Source organism: Drosophila innubila, chromosome X (genome assembly GCF_004354385.1).
Source record: "Drosophila innubila isolate TH190305 chromosome X, UK_Dinn_1.0, whole genome shotgun sequence".
Taxonomy (NCBI): Eukaryota; Metazoa; Arthropoda; class Insecta; order Diptera; family Drosophilidae; genus Drosophila; species Drosophila innubila.
This window is the reverse complement of record NC_047626.1, coordinates 25,352,463-25,363,409: the sequence shown is the minus strand read 5'-3', so window position 1 is coordinate 25,363,409 and position 10,947 is coordinate 25,352,463. Positions and strand designations below refer to the sequence as shown.

At 38.6% G+C, this 10,947-nt stretch overlaps 1 protein-coding gene across 1 annotated transcript in view; it reads left to right on the top strand.

The window, feature by feature from the left end:
* Window positions 1-4,570: 4,570 nt before the first annotated feature.
* The window catches only part of LOC117793753 (potassium voltage-gated channel protein Shaker), a 76,772-nt gene continuing 70,395 nt past the window's right edge, over window positions 4,571-10,947 (top strand). The window contains exon 1 of the mRNA XM_034634146.1: window positions 4,571-4,674. Coding sequence (XP_034490037.1) covers window positions 4,649-4,674 — 26 coding nt within the window. The 5' untranslated portion in view covers window positions 4,571-4,648. The remainder of the gene's footprint in view (window positions 4,675-10,947) is intronic.

Sequence of the window (10,947 nt, the reverse complement as noted above, 5' to 3'; positions counted from 1 at the left end):
TCCTGCCGCACCACATTACCTCCGTCTGCTCCCCATCCTTCCCTCCACCCCCTTGCACTTCCACTCTTACACTGAAAAATATAAAATTAGAAGTACGCTTATACCGAATTTTTTTAAACCAAATACAAAATGCTTGATTCAAGCACAAATTTTCTCAGCAAATAAGTATTTTGATTTTTAGGGCTCTGTAAGATATTTTCTTAACTAGCTCAAATATTTTAGGCTCATTGGACATTTTTTATTTTTATCCTCATACGGTCTTTAACAATAATATCTGGAATACATACTCAAAAAAAAATACATGCGAAAATCAAGAATTTTAAACTTGAACTTTAGAATGTGATTATTATTTTTTCCTGTGTACTCAATGTTTATGTGCCTGTGTCCCTGTGTGTGTGTAGTGTATGTCAGTGTGTCAGTGTTACATTGCCAAAGCCGGCGCTAGAAATTGTTTCATTGCCAAAACGTTCCCTTTGCCCGATGGCCATTGCCCGCTGGCCGTGTCTCAGCTGCTGAAACGTTTTGGGAATTGGAACATGCCCACAAATAGAATTGTTGTACTAGTTTCTGTTGTTGTTTTCCCATTCGCTAATGTTGTTGTTCTCATTGTTGTTGTTGTTGTTCTTGTTTACTTCATTGCGTTTGGCATCAACGCGCGCGCGGCATTTACGTTACGTATACGCAATGTGTGCCGCGAATGCTGATGTAAATTTGTTCGATGTGTTAATTTTTACAAAATTGTGTTGCTTGCAAATTGCTGCGGAATGCATGTTAAATTCGCTGATATTGCGTTTAATCTGATTAACAATGCAGCAAAACATAAAATGAATGAAAAGCACTTGCAATAGCAGCACCTTTATTCACAGTGCCTGCTGTATGTACTCGCACATGTACATGCATACATGCATGTACAGATCTGTGAGTGTGTGTGTGTTGCATCTTACCGCAGCGTTTACGTCGTCTTTTTTTTTCTTGTGCCCGGTTTTTGCAAATGTAAACAAATATTTTGAATGTCAAAAAAAAAACGGAAGGAAGTAAAAAGAAAGTGACGAGACCGCGTTTTTCCCAATTTATATGTATATGTATATTTTTTTTGGTGTATTTGTGTGTGTGTACATTTGTATGTGTTGCTGTCCGCTTGGCGCATGCTTATCCTACAAGCTCCTAAGCCAAGCGCCGCACACCACACACCGCACACCGCTTACTGCCCAAATGGCCATAACAATGACACATTTGCCGCAACTGTCGTCGTTTATTTACGTTTATTTAACGCCAACCAACTAACTGTTTTATTGTCTGTGTATATGTGTGTCTGTCTCTCTGGCTGTGTGTGTGTGTGTCTCTGTGTGGCGGCTTCTCTGCAGCCTCATGGGAATTGTTGGCGCCTTGTGGCGTATACTTAATATTTAGTTTTGTAATTATATGCGCGACCCCGTCGCATAAACGAAATTGTGCTTAATTAATTAATTAAAATACAGCAGTGACAACGACATTGACAACAGCAACAACAACAACAACAGTAGCAGCAGCAGCAGCTAAAAAAACGACAACAAAATTTGTGAGCTTTCGTTGCCGTTGGCGTCGTTGTCAGTTGGCCGCGTGGCGCCAAGTCGAGCGCAACTCAATTGCAGTTAACGCCGTCGCTTAGCTGAAAACTAAAAGACATTGGCCTTTCGCCGACACCCCCTTACCCGCAACCCCCTCAGCCACACTGTCCACCCGCCGCCTGACTGCGTTGCCTTCTCTCTCTCTCTCTCTCTCTCTCTCAGTAACAACAGCTGCTTGCAGCAGCAGCAGCAACGGTGGTAACGGTAGCAACGGTGGCAGAGAGCGACAGATGTGGCAAACAGCTGTGCGCGTGTGCAAGAGAGATGGCAATATGCCGTCGACCTTGTGGAACGCAACGAAATGTAACGAAACGAGACGATATGAAACGAAACAAAAGAGTCGAAATAAATAAGATACAAATTCAAATTCCAATTAACATTCAAAGCAAAATCAAAATCAAAGAAAAGCGCAAATGAAAAACTAGCAAAACAAAACAAAATCTAAAAAAGATCCAGGGAAAATGCATTTAAAAATGTTTTTGGGAATGCCCGAATAAGTAGGCAATGCCAAAGTGCGAAAGAGACAAAGTGTGCAACAACAATAATAACAGCAGCAGCAACAGCAACAACAACAACAAGAACAACAATTATTATAACGACAGCAGTACAACAACAGCAACATGTGGCCAAAGACAAACCACAACAACATCAGCAACAGCAACAACTGCAACTGCAACTGCAACTAAAATGTAATTGTGAGCAACCAAAAAATCACCAAAAAACTATCCACAACAACAACAACAACAGCAGCAACAACAAATGCGACAGTGCTTATGAAAAGTATGCAACCAACTAAGCGGAATTAAGCACATTTCTGTTTCCTCTTTTAGCTTGTTAGCAAGCCAACTGTCAACAAGACATAGAACTAAATACAAAGCTCAATTAGAATTGCAAAAGTAACTGCAAGTGTTAAGTAACTTATATGTAGCACTGTCAAGTGTGTGCCAACTTGTACATGAAAATAGTTTTAGTCCAAAAGTTTTGCAAAACTTTCATTTAATGCGAGCGAAACAAACACAAAACTTTTACCACATGCAGACATACTATACTTTTAAATAAACAACATTTGATACTAAACAGCTGACTGCCCAATGAGATATGGCATAACGTCAGACCGACAGTGTACACACTGCTTACAGTGGGCATTTTGAAAAGGAAACTGTGATTTACTTGGCATTTTTCGTACACAAGTAATGTGCAATGACACCAGCTGATAATAGATTTTTCTAAATTAATCAAACAAGGCATGCTCTTTCGTTCCTTTTCGGATTTTGGATTGATTTGAACTTTTTTAAGCCCAAAGTTTAGTTCGAACCTTGGTTCAATTTTATTCCAAATAATAAATTTTTATTGTATATAGTTTTTTTTTTTAATTTTTTTTAACGAAGTTAATTTAATAAAAGTTCAATTGTCTAAAAGTCTAAATTATTATTATAAACATGACTAATTACTCTATGATTTTTAGGTTATAATATAATTTAAGTGAACTTGTTTTGTTTCGAGTGATTGAATTCACTTCAATTCTCAATAATCACTAAATTCCAAGAAAAGTTTTGATTGTAGATCAATTAGTTCTGCAAATGAACTACGATGAACAAGCTCCACTGAGTTTTTGATGTTCTCATGGAAATCGATATTATCAACTCGATAGATTCGCTTTCGCAAAAATCAAGTTGTCGGTATTTTTCATCACTAATAAAAAGTATGTTAATATTTTTTTTTTCGAACCGAACCTTTTATTTAAGAAATTGGTTCGGTTCAGGTTCGGGTTCACGGAGTATATATTATTAAAGTTTTGGCTCATGATCCGGTTCGGATTGTTTAAAAGCCCGAACCGAACCGTTTCAGTCCGTTTTGCAGCCTTGCCTTTAACTTAATTCTGTTTAATTGGAGAGTAATAATTTTTTTTCAATTTACTAACTGATTATACATTTGAATTTTGCAAGTGTTGAACTTTTAAGGTATTGTATCAACGATTATAAAATGAGTCATAAGTTTAGATCGTGATTATATACTTATGTAGATTAAAATTTGATTCTAAATTTCTACTCAAGCTTTGAAAAAATCTTTGAATTCATGTTAGATAAAAAAAAAATATTTGTAATAATTCGAATTTTATCGATTTACAATTCGTATAATCTGAAAAGCATTTATATGATTATAGCAATTATCTTTTGGATTTAAAGTGTGCTCTACACGTATAAGTAAATAGCATCTGCAGCTAAACTTTACTAATTCTATATAGCTATTAACAAGATACAAACTTACTGTATAACAACTAACATAAATTCAATTATTCTGCAATTTATCTGATTTTAAAATATTTTCTGATTAGTAACAAAATGAGTGTATTCGTTGTTTTGTCTGCAATCAGATTTGCAGCTGGTGTCATTGGTTTCCAGCTTTCATCTGGCATTGAGAGCATTTCCCACTGATTACAGATATTGTCAACTTGTGATTGAATCTGTGGCTCGGATGCATTGCAAACTGTTATTATGTGCTTCAAATGACAGACTTCAGATTGGTTGGAAAATGATAGGATATTGTTGCCAATTGCTGTTGTTGTTGTTGTTGCCCACTTTTTCATTCACTCTTGATTAATGTGTGTTTGGGTGTATTTATATGTGTGTGTATGTGTGTGTGTGTGTGTGTGTGTGTGTGTGTTGCAGTGATAAACTAAAGTAAGCAAATGCTGTGCAGCAAATGAAAGTTGACAGCGGCAGTGACAGTGAAGCATCGCTAATACGACTAACCACTCGACAATAAAGCAAAATACTCGTTAAAAGGGCTAAAAAGCTGCCTGGCAAATTGTATGCTGGCCGTCATGTTGCAGTTGCAAGTGTTGCAGTTGCAGCCTCAGACCATGTGGCCAGGAGATGACCAGAAGCCAACTCGCAACAACAACAACAACAACAACAACATGAAGAGCGACAGCATTGCTGTGTGTAAGCGTGTGTGAGTGGAGAAAAGGATATACGCACACACTCACACACACACACACTCGCACATCCGACACACGGCACAACAAAGAAGCGTGCAACATGCAGATGATACTTGTTGCTGGCGGGTAAGTTAAAACCATGTCTATGACCCTTGACCACTTTCACCACCCCCCTTCCGCCACCCCCCTCTCAGTGAATCGGATAACCCCTAACCGTAACTAAATGTGTGGGTGTGGGTGTGGGTGTGTGTGTGTGTGTGTGGGTGTATATATACAACTCGTTGTCTAACAAAATCAATTGCAATTCTCGATTCTCGATTCTCGATTCGTATATTTATCTCAAACGCTTACCTTAACCTGAACTTTAACTTTAACTTTAACTTTATCTGTGCCTTTGCTTTGGGCTTTTTATTGCTTATAAGCACTTTGCACATTGCTTCTCGTTGCCTTTGCTTAATGCTCAACTGCAATTGTAATTGCCATCGTGTATCTATGATCTGTCAATATCTTATATCTTATCCCCCCTTTAACCACACATTTACTAATCGAAAACTATTTATTCTCTATTTCCATTACCATCTCTCGAATGTGGCTGCCTCTTTAATTGCAGGTAAGTGCAAAACAAATATATATTCTCAATCAAATATATTAGAACTGTAAGTCTATGGGTTAACTAAGTATATATCTATCTGTTTAGGAGTATGTATTCCTTCATATATTTAAAACAACTCAATTCTGATTATTTTCATGAGTTTGCAAAATAAATTGATTGAAATCATTTACCTTTCTAAAAATCATTGAAGGAAAATACAAATTTATATTAGAAATTTATTAGATTTGAATAAGTTATGAGATTTGACAGTCAAGTTTGTATCTGGATATTTTATACGTCGAAAATTGGTGGGCATTGTATTCCTGCATCTTGACAAAACAATGTTTATTATATCCGAATATGATTTACGGAATTAAAAAAGAGTCGTAATAAACTCCATTAAGTAATCAGAAATTCTCTTTTGAGCAAAGTAGTCCTATTACTTAACTTCTTGACTTGACATCCTATTTTTCAGATTTGTTAATTCTGATAAATGATATGTTTGATTTTATGCAGACATTAATATTTAGTGTTTCTTAAATTCGAAACAAATTTAACATGCAATTATCATCGGAATCGCAAAAATAAGTTTTTGTTGGAATAAATTGTTCAAGCTATGGCAATAATCAACCAGGGTATTAAGTGGGCGGCATACCACACTTTGTAATTTCGGATGCATGCAATAACGCCCAGTGCAATAACGCCCATGGGCATTATCTCACTTTTTAAATTGCAATAACGCCCGCGACAAGTGTGAATTAACCCGCGGACGTTATTACACTTTTGAATGTCCCATGAGTTGCAAACATTTTTTTTAAATCGGACTAATATTCGACGAGATCTTAGATCGATACAGTGTGACATCAACAAAAAATATAATTTCTTGAAATGGAATACTTCACTTGAAGCTTCCGATTCGGATTTCGAGTCTGCTCAAGATGATGTGAAGAGTAATGATCCTCTATTCGAATTAAGCCAAATGGTGGACGATCTTTTATTCAATATATGTTCCGATTTGCCACGCGATTTGTCTTTAATGTCCTGTAGCCACTTTAAGATTTCCGAAAATTGTTTCGAAAAGTAAGCTGCGAAAGCAAAGGAAAATAATTCTCTATTGCTCTGCCCATATTGCCGACAAATAGTTGAAAGTCATAATAAAATATACCAATTAAAAAAATAAAAAAATATTTAATTTGTGTTAAAAAGTTAAAAAAAAAATCGCGCGAATCCGTTTTCTTATTTTTATAGTCCTCGAACTTCCTTTTCAACGGAATTGAAACTTGGCAAAATATCAAAATGTATAGATATTTTTCATGACATTATTGATGGATTAAGCTTATTTACAATAGTATTGGTAAATATATTAGATTTTCAGAAAACTAATGTTGGTAAACGGGTCGTAGTATTGACATTTTGTATTAAAATTTTAAAAATATACTTGAGACTCTTAACTAATATTTATCTATGAATTCATTAAAATCGCTCTTTTTTGGGTTTTTTTTTTTTTAGGGTGCAATGCATGCACCCCTAATTTCCTCCTGCTTTCTTGAACAACTCTTAGACTTGACATAAATATTACACATACGCCTCGTGGCCGGCTCTAAAGCGCCATAGTCGGCTTTCAATTGTGCTTTGGCGGTGAGCTTTTTTGTTGCTTTCGCTGGCAGCTTTTGTGACTGCTAAACATAGCGAAAGCTTTCGGTTTGTGTCCTGCGGCAGCTTAAAGCCAACAGTGTGATGGTTGCTTGCAAAGCTCGCAGTGTAAGCTTGCTTTTGGAGGCAAAGCTCTTGCTCAAAGCTTTAACACACACACACATACACACATAAGCGCAGGGTGCAAAGCGTGCCAGGGATTGTGTGTTTACTTATTTATGATTGCATTACACATACGCAGCGTAGGCACACTTCGGATGTTGTTTTCGTTGTCGCTGTTGTGGCTGTTGTTGTTGGTGTTTGCGGCGCTTGTGGCTTATAGTTGGCGCGCTCAAGTGCACACGTGACACAAAGCGCCGCAGCACACACGAGCGAGCGAGAGCGCGAGAGAGAGAGAGAGAGAGAGTGTGTGCGATATGTCGAAAGAGTTGTGGTTGAAGTATATTAATTATATTTATAGTTTTTAAAAGCTTCAATAATTATTGATTGTAATCAAAGTCTAAGAGTTACTTTTATGGCGATCTGCCTCTATCTCCCTCTTTGTCTCTCTCTCTCTCTCTCTCTCTTTCTTTCTTTGTGTCGCTCTGCTTTTAACCAACATTGCTTACAGCCAATGCCTTTCAATTCGATTTTCACTTTGTTGTGTATTGCTTTATTTTTCTTTTATTTTCTTTTTTTTTTTTCATTTACACTTTTCACCTACTTTCGTTTTGGGCGCTTCAAAGCCAACGGCATTTGTTTGCCTCCCCACATATGACCAACTCTCTCCCCCTCTCTCTATCGCTCTCTCTATCTCTCTCTCTCTCGTTCTATCTGTATCTGTATCTGTGTATGAGTGTTGTTGTTCGTGCCACACGCTTCACTGAGCGCTGACCGGTCTGAATGACGCCTGTTTGCCTATTCGCCTAGTTCGTTTCATTCGCGACCGCGGTCTTTGGTAAGTCCAATGTTCCATGTTCATGGCTTTTAGCCTTATCCTCCTACCCCTACCCAAACTCATACGTCTGCCCCTGTCCCTGTCCCTGTCCCTTTTCCACTAGCTGGCTCTTTAGCTTTGGGCTTAGCTCTGTTTTTAGCCGTTACCCGTTACCCGTTGCCGGTTACCCGTTACCCGTTACCCTTTACCAGCTGCCCATTCTTATGCTCAGGCAATGCTCAGTCAGCGCTTCGTTTTGCATATATACTTAGCTACCAATATTTAGTATATATGTTCGCCGTTTAGGATTTTTGGTCTTTTGCTTAAGGCGTGCTCGAGTCCTTGTCGTTGTTCTTGTTGTTGTTGTTGTCCTAGTCCGAGTCCCATTCCGATTCCCGTTTGCCGCTTACCGCTTACCGCTTCCCGCTTTTTAGTGTCCAAGTCGCCGTCTCAGTTGCCGCTTTTATTTTCGTATATATGTATATTTGTTGTTGTTGCTGCCTTCTTTTTCGGTGTTCTTTTACATGTTCGTGCCAAGTGGCACTAAAACTATTTGCCTTTGCTTTTGGCAGTTGTTTGTTGTTGTTGTTGTTGTTGTTGCTGCTGCTGTCGAGCTGCTCAGCAGCAGCAGCACCTGCCGGGCACGCAACACGCAGAGTGCAGCAGCAGCGGCGACAGCAGCAACAGCAACAACAGCAACAACAGCGGCGGCAGCAGCACTGGAGCCGAGGCACTGCAGCAATCGCACGTGCTTGCCTCGGCATTCAGTAGTTTGTGTGTTGTTGTTGTTTTGTGATAGGAGCCGAAGCCTGAGTCGAGTCTGTTACGATTTGTGGATTCGGCACTGCGGCCTCGGGACTGCGGCGGAATCGGTCTACGGCTCGGGCCAGCTTTCATTTGCAGCGCTCAGTCGTCGCAGTCGCAGTCACGTCGTCACAACGTACCGCGTTTCACGTAGCGCGTTTTGGCCCAGGCGGCGGCTGTCGTCGTTTACGTCGTCGTCAGTCAGTCAAGCAGTCAAACAGTCAAATATTCAGACAAGCAGTCAGTCAATCAGTCAGTCAGTCAGTGAGTCAGTCAGTCAGTCGGTCAAACAGTGTGTCAATCAGTGAGTCAATCAGCTGGTCAGTCAGCCAGTCAGCCAGTCAGTCTGACCGTCAGTGAGGCGGTTGCAAGTACGGCCGCCTCGGGGCCCGGCAGATGCGTGCAACATTCCGTTTCCCGCGCGTGTGAATTTCTTCATTTTTTTTTTAATACTAATAATAATAATTTTTTTAATGTTTTTTTCACTCCGTTTGTTCATCGCTTGGTGGTGATGGTGATGGTGGTGTTGGTGGTGAAGGTGGTGATGGTGGTTAGTGCCTGTGCGTGTCACGTTAACTTGCAACTTCAAAAGGTGTTTAAAGCGTCGCCAAACACCTGAGAAAGAAACTTTAGCTGCTCGCTGCTTGAAACTTAAATCCTCAAGTCTCTGCTGCATGCTACCGACTACAACAACAATTATAGCAACAAGAACAACAACAGAAAAAAACGGGAACAACAACAACAACAGAAACAATAACAAAATAATGAAGCAAATGTTGCACTGTTTAAATCTCAGTTACATTCGTCCTGCCACCTCCTTCTTCACCTCTCTTTCACTCACTCTTTTCCCTCCCCTCCTCTTCCCTCTCTCTCTTTCACTATTTCTATTTCAGTCTCCCTCTCTGTATTTCGCTCGTTTGTTTGTTTACCTTAATTAATGCACTGGCAACGGGACAAACGGAGGCAACGTGCAGCATAATTTGACTAGGCAGCAACGTCTCCTCTCCTCTCCTCTCCTCTTCGCTCCGCTTGTGCCTCAGGCCTACTCAGCCTCAGCTTGCCTCAAGCTAACTTGCAACATGGCAGCAGCACGGCAAGTCGCCAACTTGCCCCGGGGCGCCGTTAGTTGCCATTGCCACAGAAACTGGAGGCGCAGTTAATGAATATTTTAGCCAAGTTAATTTCCATTCCATTCTCTATACAAATTGGCATCGGCATCGTTCAAGTCGCTGCCATTTGCTTGTAACACTTTATTTTTTGGTTACATAAGCCATAAACGGTTGCAACTTCAAAAAAAAAAAGCCAGAAAATCATATGAAATTTATTACGCATACGACGCGTTGACCCAAATTATCAAATCAAAGCAAATGCAAATGCAAATTCTAAAAATGAGAACTACAACAAAATATGATATCATTGCTTAAAAAAATATTTTAGATTTTTGGGTTTTTCAAAATTTTTAAAAATTTGTTCATTTTTTTTTTGGCATTTTTTTGAAGCTTGAAATACTGGCGTGACGACGCCGCTTGCTTAGCCTTGGCTTAAGCAATGCTTCTTAACTTTGATTGAACTTTGAACATGCAAGCAGCCAAAGAACCAACCATACAACAACAACAAGAAGAACAGCAACCACAACAACAACAATTGGCTGTTGAGGGCAGTTGAAGAACTGCGAACAATTCGCACGCACATTTTCGCTCTCTATATATTTTGTTTGTGGCCAGCGGGATGGAGTGGCTATAGCGGGGTTGGATGCAGGGAAAAGGGGGGTTGGTTAAAGCAGTCGTCGAGTGGTGCTGCTTGTGTGTGTGTGTGTGTGTGTGTGTGGTGCTAATGAATGCCCCATGAAAATAGGCTCAAAGCCACTTGCAATTTTAGCGCTATGCTATGGCAACTCCATTAAAATTTGAATTTTCTCTTTACGTTATTCTCGCTTTCTCCTCACTTTTGTATTTGCTTATTGTTCCAACTGTTTTAAATTCGAAATTGATTTTCTGTTTTTGTGGTTTTTTGTGATTGTGCATATATTTGAAAATTTCAATAATTGAATACAGTTCCCTAGTGTTTCGTTTTATTCTTTTTTCTATTTTAGTTCTATTTCGATTTATTTTTATTGCGTTGAAATAAATTTTTAAAGTGGCAAATATACCTTAAATACTATGAGTACACTGATAAAAAAAATGTTCTAAAATGTTTTGGTCTGAAAACTAAGAATTTTGGTCTAAAAAATGCGTTGAGAACATAAACACATCTTGGTTTTGACAACATTTCAAATAAGACCAAGTTCTTATTTTAAGAATATATGTTCTTAAAATGAAAATAAAAAAAAACTAAAAATATTTTTTTAATTTATTAATAATTTTTTATTGTTAATTTTGACTTTTACACATTTTATTCTGTCTTGGTAATCTTATAAATGTTATTTTATATATTG